This window comes from Sapajus apella, unplaced genomic scaffold (genome assembly GCF_009761245.1).
Source record: "Sapajus apella isolate SASKATOON/1434 unplaced genomic scaffold, GSC_monkey_1.0 scaffold36, whole genome shotgun sequence".
Taxonomy (NCBI): domain Eukaryota; kingdom Metazoa; phylum Chordata; class Mammalia; order Primates; family Cebidae; genus Sapajus; species Sapajus apella.
The window spans coordinates 22,351,915-22,371,382 of record NW_022436976.1 but is presented as its reverse complement, the minus strand read 5'-3'; the positions used below and the strand labels follow the sequence as shown (position 1 = coordinate 22,371,382).

At 43.8% G+C, this 19,468-nt stretch overlaps 1 protein-coding gene across 3 annotated transcripts in view; it reads left to right on the top strand.

Annotated features, from left to right (window-relative positions):
- The first annotated feature begins 509 nt into the window (after positions 1–509).
- PGM1 (phosphoglucomutase 1) overlaps positions 510–19,468 on the top strand; it is a 69,076-nt gene continuing 50,117 nt past the window's right edge. Inside the window, exon 1 of one of the 3 annotated variants that reach the window (XM_032296750.1) lies at positions 510–1,021. In XM_032296750.1, coding sequence (XP_032152641.1) covers positions 776–1,021 — 246 coding nt within the window. In that variant the 5' untranslated portion in view covers positions 510–775. Of the gene's footprint in view, positions 1,022–1,099; positions 1,430–19,468 lie in introns of those variants that run through there. The other 2 variants (XM_032296753.1, XM_032296752.1) reach the window with 2 other exon arrangements.

The following is a 19,468-nucleotide window of genomic DNA, read 5'->3' as shown; positions in this document are numbered from 1 at the left end:
CTGCATGTACTTAGCTGGGTGGCCATGACAAGGCATTTCATTCTTTGAATTTCAGTTTTGTAAGCATAAAAAGGGGAAAAATTAACCCATATTTAAGTAAGATTTGGAAACACTACAGTAAGTCATAGCTATTTGTATACCCACTGTCACCAATGGTAGGCAAGTGTGCGCTGCAGCAGGAAACACATGGAAAGCGGTAAGTCACGTCAGACCTTTGGAGTCAATTCCTTTACCGAACTCAAATGCCCTCATATTTAGGGAGAAATAGAATAAGAAGTCACGAAATCCAGCTGGGCTGGCACTTCTGTCCGTCCCAGCAGGTTTCCAGAAAGCTATTTACACACGAAGCGCTCGGCAAACCACTGGAAATCACTCTACTCTATACTTTTTTCCACTCTGCCTAACGTCCTTGCCCTATGACCAGGTTCCTACCCCAACCTCTGCCCCAACACTTAAGGGAGGAGTTGCGGGCCTCTTTTCATAGTGGATTGGATTCCGAAGCCAAGAGTAAATCAGTAAGGCTCCACCCATTTCACCGGAGGCCTAGTGATGGGCGCTCCCCTTTCCCCTCCCGCCGGACCTGCCTGGAGGTAGGCTGGCGCGGAGGGAGGGCCCAGTCCCCTGTCCCTTTAAGGAGGAGGGCCGAGCGCAGGCACAGAGCGCGGCGTAGCTCCCACCCGCGACGCCCTCACCCCAGAGCAGCTGCAGGTCGGTCAGCGGCCGCCCCTCCGCCAGCCGAGAACGCCGCTCCGAACCCCGGCAGCGAGTCGCCACCATGGTGAAGATCGTGACGGTGAAGACCCAGGCGTACCCGGACCAGAAGCCGGGCACCAGCGGGCTGCGGAAGCGGGTGAAGGTGTTTCAGAGCAGCGCCAACTACGCGGAGAACTTCATCCAGAGTATCATCTCCACCGTGGAGCCGGCGCAGCGGCAGGAGGCCACGCTGGTGGTGGGCGGGGACGGCCGGTTCTACATGAAGGAGGCCATCCAGCTCATTGCCCGCATCGCCGCCGCCAACGGGGTAAGGGTTGCGCGCCCCGCGCCGCCGTGCGCTCTGGCGCGTGTGCGACGTGAGGCCCACGGCGCCCTCCCTCGCTCGGGGCTGGCCGCTTCAGTGCGCGGCGGCCGGGGCTCCACCTCCCGCTCCTCCTCCTCCGCGCTCACTCTTCTCGCCTGGAGGCCCGACGGAAGTCTGCGGGTAGGGGAAAGCGGCTACGGGCCCCGGCAGAGCTGCCCGCCTGACTCCCCAAGGGTGAGGAGGCGCGGAGCCGGGCTTGACCTTGGGAGGCCCGCCCGACCCTCCGCCTCCGGCCTGAGCCTTCCTTCTCCCTGTCCCCCGCCCCGCCAGAGGCCTCTGACATTTCCCTTAACCCTGCCGCCTTGGAAGATACGGTTACGGCGCAGAGTGCTGTCCTCTTAAGCAGGAAAGGTTAGACGGCGGCTGCCTCGCCCAGAGCCTCCTCGCATCCCGCCCGGTCCCCTGCTATTCTCGGCTGGGACTGGCGCTTCCCGCTGGCTTGTAGCCCGACACTGTGGGGCAAGGGTGGCGAGAGGACCCATCCCCCTGGGGCGTCAGGCCGGAGATCTGAGCAGGCGGGTGCCAAGCTTCTCTCCCCGCCCCCTAGTTTGCCTTGGTTCCGAACTCCTGCCCTTTGTGCGGCCTTTCTTGTTGGGGCGCAGGCTTTTGGAAAATCTGGCCTTTGCCATGTGGTGCTCGGGATCTGTTCCACGGACAGGGCTGGAGCTGAATTTTCATTAGAATGGCAACAACATACCCAAAGGCACCCTTGCGCAAGCAAGCAGTCGTGGCAGGCCAGGAAAATCACGCAACACCTTGGTCTGCCCCCAGCCAAGGAACGTTAACTGACTTGATTGGGCGGGTCCACTCGGTTAGGTGAAACTGTTGAAAAAGGTTTTTCAGTAAATCTGATATATGAAAATGTGGATTTGTAAGATTGATAAGTTGGGGCTATTCACTCACTTTTGTAAAACATTTCTAAGGCGTTCTGAGGACCAACTTTTCTTTCTATACTTTGAGATTTGACTGATGCCCAATTTTCCTGGAACACATCCCCTGAAATTTTTATGAAATTAAAATTTCATAAAAATGAAATTTTTATTCATTTTAATAGTACTTTGTCTTATTTTATTGACATTGAGTACTATTTGTCAAGCACCATGGTAAGCACTTCATTTACTGGGTCTCATTCTCCCGAAGCCCTATAAGGTAGATACTATTATGGGTGTCTTCAAGTTGCCAGTGAGAACACTGAAGCTTAGGCGGGTTAAATAATTTGCAAAAACTGTAATGGCAGCTCTAAGAGTCCAATATAGATAAGCTTCTGAGAATGAAGGGACCCTTGAACGCAAAGATTTGTTTTCCAGGCTCCAAACTCTAAACTGCGCCTTATCTACATCTGCCTCCCCGGGCCAAACATTTATAAGCATCAGTGAGGGAAGATGGCCTGGATTTGTTTACTTTGTGCTCCTGAATTTTCAGACAAGCACAAATTCTCATGAAAGAAGAACAAACAAACAATAGCTGTATCCCAGGAGATCCCTTCGTCTTCCAGTTACCACCTATGTTGAATTTGCATTTCATTAATTAATTCATTCATTCATTCAGCAGATCATGAGCCTATAACATGTTCAGAGAAATGTGTGGACTACCAGGATGATTCAGGCATAAGGCTTGTCCTTAAGGAGCTTACAGCAGAGTGGGAATTTTAGGTGTCTAGATCGAAATTTGTCCATTTGGAAGTAGTGTGGGGTGGGAAGGAAATAATTAGTTAAGACTTAAAAAAAAAGTTCTTAAAACTTCATCACTCTTTAGCCATTGCCCTATTGCTCTTCTCTCTCTTAGCCAACCTTTGTAAAGCTTTCTGCATTCACTATTTCTTATTCTCATCTCCAGTTTACTCGCCATTTCACTGCAATCTGGCTTTTGCCCCCTCCGCTACTCCACTAGAATTGCTCTTGCCAAAATTACTAGTGACTTGCCAGTTGCTAAATCCATGGAAGACACTTTAGGTCTTATCTTATTTGACCTTTCTGCTGCATTTGGCACTGCTGATTTTGCACTCTTGTAAAGTTCTTCCTCACTTGGCCTTGCTTACTCTCCTGATCCTACCCACGCTTTTTGGAAGTTCCTTCAAGGGCTGCGCATTGACTGTTCCCTAGGTGTCTGTGCTCAGCTTGTTCTCTGATTTTGTTCACTCGCTCTACTTACCCGGGATTTAAATATGGTACTCTTCCGCTTGTGGTATGATTCAGTCCAGATAGCATCTTCAGAAAGCTTTCTTGACACCTCATCCCCACCACTCTTCTTTACCTATTAAGTGCTCCTTTCCCATAGACGCTTCCAGAATAGATATATTAAATTATAGTGAAATTATCTGTTTCCATGTCACAGCCTCCCACTAGAGAGTAAGCTTCTTTAAGATAGGCCTGTGTTTTACCTATATCTGCAATGCCTAGGGCTATGTAGTATTCAACGAATCCTTGTTCATTTGCTCTGAACTGTGAGTCACTTTTGTAGTCTAGCAGTTGATTTAAAGCCAGCATATAGCTGGTGACCAATACATTTATTCACATCAAACATTTATTATGTGCTTGCTTTGTATCAGACATTGTACTTGAGGTACAAAATATTTTTGTCCTTGGGAAAGACATAGTCTGGGAGGGATGGTAGACAGGAGTAAGCAGGCAGCACAGTGTGTCAGGTGTTGTGATGGAGGGATGTGCCAGGTGTTTTTAACATGAAGAGCTGTGCTTGGGAGAGGAAGATGAAGGGTAGAAGGCTCCATAGAGGGGTGGTAGTTGAATTGAGTCTTAAAGAATGAGTTGGCGTTCCCCAAAGTGGGTTTGTCAGGTAAGAGGAATTCTTGGTAGAATGAATGCAAATTGAGGGAGTTGGGGACTGTTCACTTGAGCAAGTTATTTAATTTCTAATCCTTTTTTGTTTCATCTGCAAAGATTGGGAAAGATAATACATACCCAAGAGCCTGTTGTAAGGATTAGATGAAACAACATATTTACAGCCCTTTCTCACTTGGAAACTATTTGAATGACAGGTGTGTTATCAACGTTTTACTGGTATTAGGACACTATTCCAGCCTGATGCAGATATTAGCTACCCAGATGGTCTCCCACCTTCTTCTAATTCTCAGCAACCCCAACCAATATAGAGGAGTTCTTTGTTAGTCAGAATCCAACTGAGTACAAATGACAAAAACCTTACTTGGATTAGTCTAAGTGAAAAAGGAATTTATTGGCCCATGTTACTGAAAAGTCCAAGAGAATCCCAATGAATTCCCTAGTTGAAACTATTCCTGGTCTCTAAAAATCACTTCTGGGTCTAATGATCTGCAAATGACCAGTATTAGAAACTGAGAAGAGTTTAAACTCACAAGTAAATGAATGTGTGCATATTTTGAAGGATGACTTATCACCATCCTAAGCAAAATAAAATAAATGCCTTCATGGGAACTTATGAGTAAGCATAGTATTTGTTGTTGTTGTCATGCCACAGGGACTCTTTTGTCACAGACTCCTTTGCTACTCATTTGTGGAAGCTATGGAGCCCCTTCTCAGAATATATATTTTTTAAAATTTGAGAGATGGTCTTACTCTGTCTCCCAAACTGGAGCACAGTGGTGCGATCACGGCCTCAATCTCCCCAGGTTCAGTTGATTATCCCACCTCAGCCTCCCAAGTAGCTGGGGTCTACAGGTGACTAATTGTTTTGTATTTTTTGTAGAGATAGGGGTTCACCAAGTTGCCCAGGCTGGTCTCAAACTCCTGAGCTCAAGCCATCTGCTTGCCTTGGCCTTGCCTCCCAAAGTCTTTGTTCCCGGGCAGAGTAATTTTATTTTTAAGTGAATAAAACAAAATACAAAGCATTACAAAGGACGTGAAAAATTATATTAAAGTATAATCAAAATATTAAAAAAACAGATTTGTGATATAGCAAGATACATGCTTCCTTACTGACAGCAAGATTCGTGGAGGGTCTAATACTGCCTTACTTCAGAGTGGTGGTGAATATGAATGATGTTTTGAGACATCTTCAATCTCAGTATTTTGAGATAACTATAATAGGATATAAAAATATCTATAATTTTTATTGATAAATTCCTAGGTAGTAGTACTAACAGTAGCAGTAGTAGTAATAATACTGTGGTTTGTTTCCTACATTTATGGTAAAAGGAAATGCTAAATTTCAGTTAGATATTAGTGAAAATAAAGATTGTTTTGTTTATTTTGTCATTCTTATTCATGGACCCCATTGAATTCTACCCAAGGACCTCTTGAGGTAGGGGCAGAGAGTATAAGCATCCCAAGTTAATAACCTCCACACTAAACAAATGATCCTTTTTTAGTGTCAGGTGATGCCTGCACCAAAATGGATCTCAAACATGTAACCCAGAGGCTAAGTGTCTCATGTTCTCAGAGCAAACCAGTGGGACTTTGCAAACTTTGCCTGATAGTGGAGGAACTCCACTCTCTCCCGCTTGAAGGGAACCACGTTTTTCTGAACTTTCATGAGGTCCAGCCGCAAACACTGCTGAAGGAACATGTTTCTGGTTATAGTAGTTCAGATTTTCTGAGAAGGAAAGGGAAGAACACTGAGCAGGAAGGGGAAGGTTTGGGGACTCTTAGGTAGTTGGTGTTAGGTGGAGGCATCTTGCTGTGTTAACTTTAAACCTGATATCCTTGGGGCAGGGATGACTTGGCAGAGAAACATCTTCAAGTCACTTTTTAATATGCTGTAACCCCCATGTTTGTTTGTTTTTAAAACAAAAACAAAAACAGCTTTTAAATTATGGTGGGGCTGGGCATGGTGGTTCATGCCTGTAATCCCAGCACTTTGGGAGGCCAAGGCAGGTGGGTCACTTGAGCCCAGGAGTTTGAAACCAGCCTGGACAACATGGTGAAACCCCTTCTCTACAAAATACAAAAACTTAGCCTGGTGTGGTAGCGGGCGCCTGTGGTCCCAGCTACTTGAGAGACTGAGGGAGGAGGATCACATTCAGCCTGCCAGGTCGAGGCTGCAATGAGCTGTGATTGCACCACTGCACTCCAGCCTGGGAGACAGCAAGACCCTGTCTCAAAAATAAATAAATAATATATGAATTTTGGTTGGCTTTTGAACAATTGTTTTCCCCTTGTTTATGCTTTCTGATTTTGAATCAGCATGAATGCCAGGATGGATAAGCTATGGTCCTTTCCATCCAGGAGCATAGAATCTTATGGGGGAGATAAGACAGAAGAAACACATAGACATACAAAGAACAGAATTAGAGAAAGTGCTGAGTTCAGAGAGAGAGAACATTTCAAATTGGGAAAGAAGAGGTGCCTACACCTAACACCAATTACGTCTTGAAGAGCAGATAGTGTGTGTTAGAAGATGGGGCCGCCTTTCAGGAGGGGGGGACCTGCAGAGAGAGGTGAGGAAGAGGGAATAGGGAGGACTCTTTTTTAGAGCCAGGCATTTACTCACTTAACAATCTTTGTTACATAAAATATTGAAATCAACTGGCATGGGAGTTTCTCTTTCTTGGCTTCCAGAAAAATCTCTTGCTCTAGCTGAAAAATCTTTTTCCTTTCTTTCTTTTTTAATCAAATTTAACACTCATGCAATTTTGTAGAATACATGAAAAGCATTCTCTCTTTTTGAAATAAAGGGTTTTTTGTTTTGTTTTTGTAAACAAGATAACATAGGGAAGAGTGCTCTACTGTCTTGGAAAGAGTGACTCATTCATTAAGTATTTATTGAGCACCTACAAGTTTCTGGGTACTAGGTATACAACAGTGAATTGAACAGAGTTTCTGCTCCACAGAGCTGTGGGGTTCTAGTTGAGGGTGACAGATGATAAACATATGTGTCAAATGAGAATAAATTCTCTGAAGAAAAATAAAACCCTCTAAAGGGGGACAGCATTAGAGCTGCTCTTTTTATTGCAGCAATTGGGAAGCCCTCTCCAATAAACCTCATGAGAGCAGAGACCTGAATTAAGTGAAGTAGTGAGCCATACAGATATCCGTGAAAAGACTTCCAGACAGGAAGAGTTAGATGGAAAGGATAAACACATATAATCATTTAATGTTGTGAAATTATGCCCCAGGTAAATAAATGTAGCATACATTTTATTGTACGAAGGGTCCCAACATACTATGACAAGTTACATGTGGAGTATAAGTATTATTACATTATAAATTTATCTTGGGATAATAAGAGGTATTACCAGCATTGATCAAATATTTAACAATAACTTTTTTCTCTCTTGGACTCTAGGGTGGGGAAAACTTTTCATCTGCCCTCCTAGGTTATATATTGGGGCTTGCAAATTAAACGCCAAAGACAAATTAGCAACAAAAAGACATTTGTGGGAGTTTATAGAAAAATATGACAGGAGGCAGTTAGACTTGGGGGCCTATATATCATCTCAGTAGGGGAAGGAGGAGGAGGAGAAGAGCATTTGCTGGAACATGACTTTAGGAAAGACAAATCGGCCCATAAGAGAATAGGTGGGATATGTGATAGTTTTATGCCAATGTCTATTTAGTTATGGTAATAAGAGTCAATCTTCCCTGGTTGTGACAATTCAGAGTTCCTTTGGGGCACACTGCTTTTAAGACAGATGAAGGAGTTTAGTAAAAAGTCTATTTTTAAATGACTGCGGCTCAAAATAATTTTTATGTCATAGTGTATAGTCTGGACCCCTTCAGACTTTAGAAGAGCTTTCAGGGGAGTGATTTGAGTGAGCTACACTTCTAAGAAAGTAAAGAGGAAAGTTTGAACTGATACCTTTATTCTCCTCCAAGTTCTCTTGAGGCCCACACAGACCGTAACCAGTCATTCTGTTGACTTTGAAGCTGTGCTCACAGTTGGGATCCACCTTTGAAAAATGGCTCCTGAGTATGTTAAGTAAGTAATTGATGGCTAGCTGAGGGCATCGGTTGGGAGGACTGTAGAGAAGACTTTTCTCCCGTGGGGTCCTCAAAGGGGAAATAAATCACAGAGGGGCAGCATAGGGAGTTGTTTGGAAAGGGTGAGAAGGCTGTGCCTAGTGTTGGGATATGTGGATGGATATAAGCTGGGTTTTGTTTTTTAAACTTCAACTGTTGGAAGTCCTCCTTCCCATAGCTTCTCCAAATCACCAGTGAGCTGAGTCCTCAAGGCGTAAAGACAGCCCTGAATTAACACAATGGAGAATGACAATTAAGTTATGCCAATAAAGGTTAAATCGTGAATCAGAAACACTTGGAAAATTATGTTTATATTGGGAAGATTTTCTTTTTCTTCTCCATGAGTACCCCAAAGTGTTTTTGAAGGATGAAATGTGATAGGTGGTAGGACAGAAATATTTGGTTGACTTGTCCACATGCTAATGGTGTTGGAACAGGCACTTCAGTCTTCTGATATTTCATCTGCTTGGTCTTTTCCGTAAATAAATATATCCCAGAGCAGGTAGTTCTGGGGATTATTATAATATCCTAGTTAATAGCATGGAGAAACCAGCTTGGGCAATGTTAAGTGCCCAAGAGCTTTAATATGTAAGTCTTGCGAGATTATAAAAGGACCCCAAACAGAACAGTTTTGGGAAATACCAACCTATACCATGCTAGGTTGATGTGACCATCTGTACTATATAAGAACCTTCCCAGATTTAAGTTTAGTTTCTTCTTTTTAAACTGCCATTAAGGGCATGCAGGGAAGGTGAAATTTTGTTTTCCTATCCATATATACCACATGGCTTATTTTGGCAACTAATATATGGATTTGTTCTTGGCTGCTTTGAGTGTGATTGATTCAGCCCAGTAAGTATTTTCTTCCCAGGTCACCACGTGTAGGTTTATGGGGTAAGTGACAAAAAGTCCATCTGACCAAATATTAGTCCCCTGTATTGTACTCCAATATGCTCAGAGCATCTGTGTTGCTCAAGAGTGAATTGAAATGGCTACTACATGGTGTGAGTCCAGACGGCTTAATCAGCATGGTGTCGTAGCCATCTGGGGGCTAAACTGACAAGCGTGAGGATTGTAAACTGGCAGGGAACTCAAAATGAGCTCATTGGTGAAACTTTATGGTGGTCTCCTAGGATGCAGCAGAGAAAAATACAGGCCCATTCCTCCCGTGCTTGGGACTTAAGGTGAAGGTTTGTGTTGGAAGCCAGAGACCTGCCACACAGTGCTATTAGCACTGCGATGGAGGTGGGCAATGCAGGCTAGGAAGGCACAGAGGAGGCGCTGGTTCCGGTAGAGGGAGTGGGGAAGTGACAGCTAAAGCCAGACCTGAAGGTGAAGAGCAGAGAGGAATGTTCCAGGCAGAACCAGAAGTGAGACAATTTGGCATGTTGAAGAGAAGGCTCCCTTTGCTGCCGCCCAGCTCCATTTGTTCCAGACTCTACAGGGAGCAACTGCACTAAAAATATAACTCATGTTTTATATTTTACAAGATACTGCTACATGCATGGCCTTATTTCCTGTCTACAACAACTTTTCAGGTGTCCCAGGTCACAAAGTCAGGAGAAGAGCCTGGGAACTGCCCCCACTCTTCCTAGAATGTAAGAGGTGTTAGGCCATGTTCCAAATACCAGGTTCCCACTGAGAGTAGCTGAGGATAATGCCAATTTGGGCACAGTTTTAAGCAGGAAATGAACATGTGGAGTAGGGCGGTATGTGGTTCTTGCTATGTAAGTCGGAGCTACTTTTCTCACCACTGGCTTGAGTTAAAACCAGTTTCTGAAATCACAGTGTAAAAGAAGAGGCAAAATCTACCTCAAGGCACATTGGTTTTTCTTCTTTAAATGTTCCACGAAAAAAAAAAAAAAAAAACTGAGGCAGTAGAATAGAACCGTAAGAACCAAATGGCCTCCAGGACCAATGGGGGCAAGCCATTAACTATCATCTAGTTACTACAGGAAATTGCATTTTACAGTGGGAAGGGTCCTAGAGTTCGAGTGGAAGATGAAACTTTAGTCAAAGTCATCCTTAAAGTCCCATAGGAAAGTACCACATTGGAGAACGACATGTAATACAACAGGTGTGTCTTTAGATAGCAGAAGGACACTCAAGTTGCTCATACTTTAAGAAGCACAAGGAGACTAAGACTGAGCAAGGGCATGTGGTCCCTGGGTGAAATGGTGCCAGAATGGCCCATGCTGTTTAAATCTCACTCTTTTCTTTTTTGTCTCTCTGGAAGTTCTATATACAATAGTGAAATTTGTGCAAGATAAGTACTTGTACAATGTGACTACACTGCACATTCCTGATGCTACTGAGAGTTGCACATATGAGAATCATCTCAGTCATGATTCAACACATGCAACTTGGGAGTGTTTATGCACTCTGCCTTTCTACCTGGCTTATATTTGAAATCTCTGTTAGATTTCCCTGTCAAGGCTTGGTCTTACCTCTATAGATCCGTTTGGACCACTCTGAAAGAAAATAGTTTGAGATGCCTTCCAAAGCGAATTCAATGTACACCACATAGCCTGTAAGTAATTTGTACAATTTTATAGGTTCAATCAACTGTTGTAACAGAGACTGAAAACAACAGTGGATTAAACAAGATGTTTTTCTCTCTTGTGGCATATTCTAGTGTCAGCAGGCCAAGACAAGCATGTTGGGACCCAGCGTCTTCAGTCCTGTTGCTCTGCCGTCTTGAAGGTGTTGCCCTTTTCTATCTGGTTGCAGACGGCTCCCACCACCACATCCATGTTTCAGCTACTGGGCCCAGGGGAAAGATGGGGCAAAGTGCCTTTCCCCTTTAGAATCTGGAAATTGCATACCCGACTGCTGCTCACAATCCATTGGTTAGATCTAACATGCAGGCCACATTTACTTGCAAGAAGGGCTGAAAATGTAGACTCTATATTGAGAGGCATATGGCCCACCGAAAATGAGTGGTTCTGTTACCTTAAGAAAGGGAAGGAAAACTAGAAATCTGTGCCAAGGTCTACTTCTTTGGCCATGAAAACAGCCGTGCCTGTTGTTCTTCCTGCCCATGAAACACAGCACTCCTTCCCAATGGAGGCACCCCAAATTCCTTCCAGTTCTCTAGTCAGTACTCGGTGTTTATGAGCTCTGGGGGTTGCATAGTTCTCTCCATCAAGCCCATGTGGGGCTTCTTGTGTAAACTTAAAGACAAATGATCAGGCCCTCCATCCGCACTACATAACTAGGTAACTATATGTAGGGAGGGAGTTACATAACTCTCGGGTGTGTGTGTGTGTGTAAAGAGAGGAGGTATAGTTGTATATTTACATATGTAGAGCTGTAACTAGCCATAGTGTTCACATTGTCACATTGTGCTGGCTGGGAATGCACACTCCTGTCACGGCAGTCAAGTAGGTCCTCGGGAAACCTCAGTGCCACCCTCAGGGAGGAACTCTCTATCCACCTGCTCATGTAGCAGTGGACATTGGAGAGTAGGCCCTGAAAGCCTTTTGGGGCTGTACAACTTAAGTAACCTACTTCCTGCAGATGAACATTGGAGGCTAAGAGGCAGGGTGGCTTTTGCAGGCCAGGCTCGTGGCTCTTTCACTGTACAGTACCTTCACAAATTTAGTAGCCTTCTGGCCTGTTCTGATCAGTCCCATTTGCTGGTAACCACAGTGAAAGTTCTCATCTAGATAGTTTTTAAACCTAAAGACTTTGACCTGTATTTATTGGATGCTCTGTCCCTCCTGTGATTTCTCCATTACTGATGGCTGCTTTGAGACAGTAGGAAAATATAGGCTAGTGTGAAGGCAGTATCCTTAATGTGATTTTGCTGGTGGGCTAGTTCCCATTGTCTGACAGAGAATCCTGGGGAATATCTTATTTATTATTTTTATTTTTTTGAGACAGGGTCTCACTCTGTCATCCAGGTGAGTGCAGGCTCACTGCAGCCTTGAATTGTCAGGCTCAAGCGATCCTCCCATCTCAACCTAAGCCTGGGACTACAGGCACGCCCCTGGCTAATTTTTTGTATTTTTGTAGAGATGAGGTTTTGCCGTGTTGCCCAGGCTGGTCTCCAACTTCTGAGCTCGAGAGATTCACCCACCTCAGTTTCCTAAAGTGTCAAGATTACAGGTGTGAGCCATTGCACCTGGCTCTGGGAAAGATTTTAGACACAGCCTTCTCTGCTAACCCTGCTTATTACTGTATATCTGATTTTACTTGGTTGTACAAATTGTTGTCATCTCAACTCTGCAGTGCCACAAATTCCTGGACTTGGGCAGCATTGTTTGCAGGCCACAGTCAAAAACAACTTCTCTTAGCAGAGCCCAACCTGCCTTTATTTCTGCCTGCAGAATGGCCAGCCCTTCCCTGAGCTCCTGTCTTTATTGTAGCAAGAGGTAATCGACAAACACTCATGTTCTGAATTCTCCCAACCATTTGCCTGGAGCTACAAATTTGGTTGGCCAGTGGTCTGCCTTCCATGCCATCAGAAGCAACAGATTTTGCCATAAAAAGCATGCCGATGCCACATGTTTTAGATTCTGTTTTGGTATAGAATACCAACTTTTCTGTTAAAATGTAGGTTTGGCTGTTGTTAGCAGAGTTCCCAAATAAAGTACTTAAAAGTTGTTAATAATGGAACCCGTCCTTTCAAAGACTGGGTGTGGGCAGTCCAGGGCTGGTGTGTGACTCCATTATGTAGACGACCCATGCCCCTTTTCTTGTGTTGCGCAGCCTTCCCTGGAGTGTTGCTCTTATTTAGTTCCAGGATGGCTGCCCACCACCTCATCTTCATGCCAGCCAACATGCCAGCAGGGAGAGAAAGATGGAGAAGGGACACCTTTCTCAGAGATTGAACATATCTATTGCACTCATGTCCCGTTAGTCAAAACTTAGCTAAGGTTACATCTTGCAGAAAGGGAGGCTGGAAAATATCATTCTTATCCTGGGTGTCAACTGTCAAGCTAAACATTGGGGATTTGACAAACTAAATGAAAAGGAGAATTGATGTTGGGGAACAGCCAACAGTTTATACTATCCTAATCACTCCTTCCAAATTTGGTGAAAATCACTGTCATTTTTAGGTGGCAGAGTTACAGAGAGAAGACAGAACTTAATTTTATATGGGTAACTAGATTTTTGGAAAAGACCTTGGCTGTCAGTTATTCCAACTCCGCTTTAGAAAGGAATCAAGGCACCAACATTGCCATTGTGGAAGAATCTTAAACTACTTTATTGAGATACAATTCATGTACCATATAATTTACCCATTTAAAATGAATCATTCAATATTTTTTATTGAATATAGTATATTCACAGAACTGTACAACCATCACCACAATCTAACGTTAGGATCTTTCCATGATCCTAAAAGAAGCCCTTTACATTAGCAGCTAATCTCCCTGGCTTCCCTACCCCTTCAGCCTTAAGCAGCCGTTAGCCTACTTTCAGTCTCTATGTTTGTGTGGGTAGATTTACATGGACCAAATGTCCAGTTTGATTGCCATACAGGGGAAGTTACATTTACCAAGTGAAACCACAAGAGCATGAGAAACAAAGTGAGGGCTGTGTCAGGAGCAGTGGAATTAGTATCCCAGGGTTCTGTGCACCTTGTCCTGAGCATTGGAGAGTTAAAGATGTCCTCATTCGCAAGGAGCCTCCAGTTGAATGGGGAAGGTTGACACATACAAAACCAGACAATCACCATTAGATATTGTAAAAGCTAACACAAAAGGAAAAAGGAATGGCCATGGGGGCTCAGGGCCAGCCTGGGATGGGCGAGTGTGCCTGGGATGGGTGGTGTGCCCGGCGAAGGCGTTTTGCAGGAGATGAGCGTGTCATTCTCAGCAGACTCTCTGTCCATAGCAGATCAGGCTGTCAAAAAAAAGGAGGCAACATTTCTCCAGGAGAATAGCTTCTTCTTTTTCATGAGGGTAAGCAATCAGATTTCTTTTTTTTTAATAAACATATTTGAACTTATATATCCAAATTAGTATCGTACCCTGCCAAGTCGCCACTCTGGGAACCGTGCGCTCACTCCAGTGGTGCGTCTAGTGCTCAAAGCATTTTGAAACTCCTCTCTGGGAATTATCTTTCAACCAGTCGGTTTATGGGTCACCTAGGAAAACCAGTCACATTATTTTATAGTCATGCCTCATTTTTCACCTAAAACGATGTAACAAGATTTGATCACCCACTTTATTCATTAGACATGGCTCCAGCCAATTTTTGTCTTTTTCCAAAGTTCAAATCTATTCTCAAAGGATGAAATTTGTTATGACTGAGGACTTTCAAAGAAAGTGCCACAGACAGTAAAGACAGCTCCTTGCTAAAAGAGTTAGAGGGATGTTAGCATTGTTTGAATAAACATGTTGTTTCCCACGGCGATTGTTTTGAAGGAGATATTGCTAATTGAGATGAATGTACTCTGGCATAACTGTTTACAGAGAGTTGCTATATTTTATACTGTTCAAGCATGTTGACCTGTAGAGAGGAGTTTAGGAGACAGCTCTTGCCGAGGGAGAGTCTGGCATTCTGCTTTCTGCAGCCTACCGCAGTGGCCTGGGGATACAGTTCTCTTCCATTCTGGTAAACATGAAAACCTGCTTTGGCGAGGCATTTAGGAGCCCACAAAATGGGAGGGTTTGTTAAAATACAAACAGACAAAATGGCCAAATACCCGACCCTGACTGAGGAAGAGAGTCCTATCAGCTCTAAACCACAGAACTTAAAACCCAAATGCTAAGCTAGTGCCCACCTCAACTTTGTGAAATTGTCCCCTGACTTCAGATGCCAGAAAATGGATCTGGGATGGCATAACTGGGTGGGGACAAGGAAAGGCCTTTTGATTTAGAAATAGAACTATTAGGTTATACCACCTTCTTGGGAACTTTGAAAAATGCATTCTGTGGAACAAGACGAAGTGCATTTTAAAGGAAGATTTTGAAATGAACCGAAAGGGAAAAAGTGTAGAAAACTCGGATGGAATCAGGGATAAGATTGGCACCTGTCAGGAAAGCCCACCTTCTTCTCTGGGCTGGGCCACACTGTTCACTCCAGCCTCTTGGTGGTCAAATCCATGAGAAAAACACTTACCCCACAGTTCACTATAGACAAGCTCCTCCATGTGTAGATGTGGTATTCAGAAGAGTAATCATACATAATATCTCCCTTGAAAGATTCTTGTGAGGATGAAATAAAATCTGTGAAGCATTTACTGTGGGGCCTGACATTGTAAGTGGTTAGTAAAGAGGAGATTCTGATAATTCTAATGATTATCATGATTATTCCAAATACTGAGACCTTTGGAGGGCAGAGGGAGGGGACAAGAAGATGTGCCTGGGCAGGTTCTTCGTGCCTCCTACCACCCTCACTGTTTGGCTATCCTATCCTGCCTCTGTCCACATGTTATCCCTTGGACTTTATCTGTCAGACAGAGGTTCACGGTAGCTGTAAATCTCAGCCACAGGCCCACTGATCTGAGACCTTCACCTGGTTTGAGTCACGAGCCAGCAGTGGCTAGCTAAGGATGGGTATTTCAGGATGGATCTGTGGAATGGTTATGGGCCTAGGTCAATGTCGTGCTGCAGATGGGAAACTGCAAGAAATGTATGCTGGCATTTCTGGAAACCTCCCTTGACATGTGGATGTGTTCATTTGACAAGCATTGATGAACATTCTTTGTGTGCCAGGCACTGTGCAGAGTGGTTGGGGGTACAGGATGAGTAAGACAAAGTCCTTGTGCTTAGGGTGCTCATGCTGGTAGAGGAGACAGGCACTCCATGGATAGTTACAGCAACATGGCGTGAATGCTAGAACAGACAGTCCTTGACTTACCATGGAATGATGAATTACAATTGCCCAACTTTACGATGATATAAAAGTGATACACATTCAGTAGAAACTATACTTCGGATTTTGGATTTTGATCTTTTCCTGGGCTAGCAAAATGGATGATACTCGAGGAGCGAGCCACATTCCCAGTCTACTATGCAGTCATTAGGGTAAATGACCAATAATGTACAATACAGGGCACTGTATTTAATAAAGTGCATGAGATCTTCCAACATTTTATTATAAAATAGGCTTTGTGTTCAATGGTTTTTCCTAACTGTAGGCTAAGGTAAGTATTGTGGGCACATTTAAGGTAGGCTAGGCTAGGCCATGACGTTTGGTAGGTTAGGTGGATCAAATGCATTTTTGACTGATGATATTTCAACTTACAATGGGTTATGCCAAATGGAAGTCAGGCCACTTGGTGGCTACCTAATTTTACCATATAACTTCAGTTCATAGTAGTGGGTTGTAAGTGAAGACTTTGAGACTTTGGTTCAAATCTCAGTTTCATAATTAACTGTACAATATCATGTATTTTGCTTATCTAAAACTTTTCTCACCAGTAAAGTGGGATTAATTCCAAGATCTGCTATATCAGAGAATTTTATGAGGATTGAATGAAATAATGCACATACAAAGGTTTTGTGAACTCCAAGGTGCAACCTAAATATGAATTATTTGGTTGTTTTTGAAACTCCACTATTGCTTCAGGAAAGTCACCCCACTGGACTAATCTAAGCCTCCTGCCAAAAACAAATCTCTACACATAGTTTTGTCTCACTCTCTCAAGGTCCAAAACTCAGATGTGCTAAAGAATAATAAAAATCGTTATAGGCATTATGCTGTTTTGAGAATCTTAGTGGCATATCAAAATTACATCTTTTATGTTAAAATTTATGTTAAAAGTATATATAATCTTTGATGTGATATCCGAGTTTGATTCCTGGATATGCTAGTTATTAGCTGTTTAATCTTGGGCAAATTGCTTGAACTCCTTCTTTACTTATTGTGAAATTAAAATAATATGTTGGGGGTTTTGATGGGAAATACAGACACTTTAAACTTCTTGCAAAAAGTTTCCCAGCCATTACTCCCTCAGTTTAATTTCTCTTCTTCCCAGATTTGCCAATGACCTGTCAAGATGCTGTCCACCTGTTAGCTTATAAATTTCAGAACAGAAATGTCTTTCTTACAGAGAGCGTTTCAGGCATAGAGCCTGGGGGGAGAGAACTGTTCTATATAACTTGATGTTTTCACTAATATGTCATCAGCCTGATACTCAGTTTTCTCAAAAGAACACAGCAGCCAGCCCCAAAGTAAGCAAAATTGATCCTGAGTAGCTTAAGTACTGGAAATGGTGTTTGGTGTTTATATGCCAGGTCTACCCCTTGTAGTTTTAAGATAGTGGTTCTGATAAATAGCTGGTTGGGTCCTCTTGCTCCAGAAAGTTCCCTGAATAAGATTTGATGGGGTGCTTTCCATCCCTCAAACATTTACTGAGCATTTTCTTATTGCTCAATACAGTGCTCTGCATTTGGGGCATGTAGAAGTGCATAAAAAGTCTCTGTGAGTTGACATTTCAATATAGTGTGAGAAGTGCCTCGTTAGGGTGTATTAGGGGCCCCAGGGAGGGGAGCACGCAGGGGTGGTCAGAGGAAGCTTCCCAGGGGAGATCCAAGTCCTGAAGGATGATGAAAAGGAAACCAGGAAAAAGTACAGACATGGGGTGATGGGGTGATGAAGAGGACATTCCATATAGACAGAGCAGCATGTGCAAAAGAAGGAGGTCCTTGTAGAGAGTAAAACCACAGCCTTAGACTGTAAAGTAAGACTCATCCTAACTGCAGCATTGCAGGAGGAAAGATGGAGAACACCAGTGACTCAGCTGCCACCACACAGGCCCTTAACCTCTGAGGCTTTCTTTTATACACAGGCCAGCCTAAGGCCCAGTCCTGGGAATTATCCTAAGGCCCAGTCTGGGAAGTCTCTTATGGCCCTGAGGGAAGGGAGGATCTTGGAGACAGGATTGCAAACCTAAAAAGCTATCTGTAAGGAGGACTGGGTTGAAGTATTTGCCCAGTAACATATTAAGGCTCTATCAGAGGCTGGGTGTGGTGGCTCATGTCTGTAATCATAGCACATTGGGAGGCCAAGGTGGGCAGATTACTTGAGGTCTAAAGTTCGAGACCAGCCTGGCCAACATGGTGAAACCCCATCTCTACTAAAAATACAAAAAAATTAGCTGGGCATGGTGGTGTGTGCCTGTAATCCCAGCTACTTGGGAGGCTGCGGTGGGAGAATAGTTTAACCTGGGAGGTGGAGGTTGCAGTGAGCCAAGATCACGCCATTGCACTCTAGCCTGGGGGAAAAGAGTGAAACTCTGTCTCAAAAAAAAAAAAAAAAAAAAAAAGGCTCTAGGCTCTATCAGTTTGCTCTGACTCTATCTTTAACCAGCAGATTATGTGACATGTAACACCGTCTGCCTGTGGCCTAGTATTTTCACTGGGGCAAGTCTTCTATCTTGGTTCAGCTGGCCTGAACCCATATGTAGAATGATTGATGTATAGTTCACTAAGTTAAATTATACATTTACAAATCCAAAGAAAAATTAGACATACAGTGTGGTTGTGCTGTGTCCTGCTGTCATTCTTAGGTTAGGAAAGGGGCTGGGATGCTAGGTCAGCTGTGACACTCCCTTCCTCTTGTTTGCATTGGTCTCCGTTTCTCTCTTACTCTCACTACTTTTCTACCTCATGTTGAATAGCACTAGGAAGACCTCTCCTTCATCACTCTGCCTGCAATTGTCCTGGGATGCAATACAAACTTCTGGCCTCAGCCATTAAGATTAACCAGCTCTACTTCCTTCACTATTGCAGTTTCTAGTTCTGTTCATAATTGTCGCACAAGACTTTGTGCTATTGAAACTACTTGCAATGCCAGTTCCCAGGCGGAGTGCCCTCTGTTGCAGACACCTTGTGCTTTGGGAAGTTGTCTGTGATTGGGGGAGTAATTTCCTTTTTCCTTCCCTCCCCCTCCCCCTCCATTCTCCTCCTCCTTCTCCTTCTCCCTTCCCTTTCCTTTCCTTCCTTTTTCCCCTTCCTTCCTTCCCTCCTTCTTTTCTTTTCTTTTCTTTTCTTTTCTTTTCTTTTCTTTCTTTCTTCTTTCATCTTTTTTTTTTTTTTTTTGACAGAGTCTCACTGTGTTGCCCAGGCTGGAGTGCAGTGGCGCAATCTTGGCTCACTGCAACCTCCACCTCCCGGGTTCAAACGATTCTCCTGTCTCAGCCCCCTCTCAAGTAGCTGGGATTATAGGCATGTGCCACCATGCCTGACTAATTTTTCTATTTTTAGTAGAGATGGTGTTTCGCTATATTGGCCAGGCTGGTCTCGAACTCCTGATCTCAGGTGATCCACCAGCTTCAGCCTCCCAAAGTGCTTGGGTTACAGGCGTGAGCCACTGCACCCAGCCAGGAGAGTAATTTTCTATTTGAAGTTGGTCTCAGGAAGGGAAACCACTACTGACTACTGCCTGAAAACTCACCCCCGTGCTTAGAAACTCTAATTACTAGGGTCATTTGATGCTATCATTGAAATAGCCACTCACACATTTCTTGACTATGTGTGCCCAACCCCATTCCAGGTACTGAGGTTAAAAGTGGGTGAGTTACAGTCTCTCTCTTCAC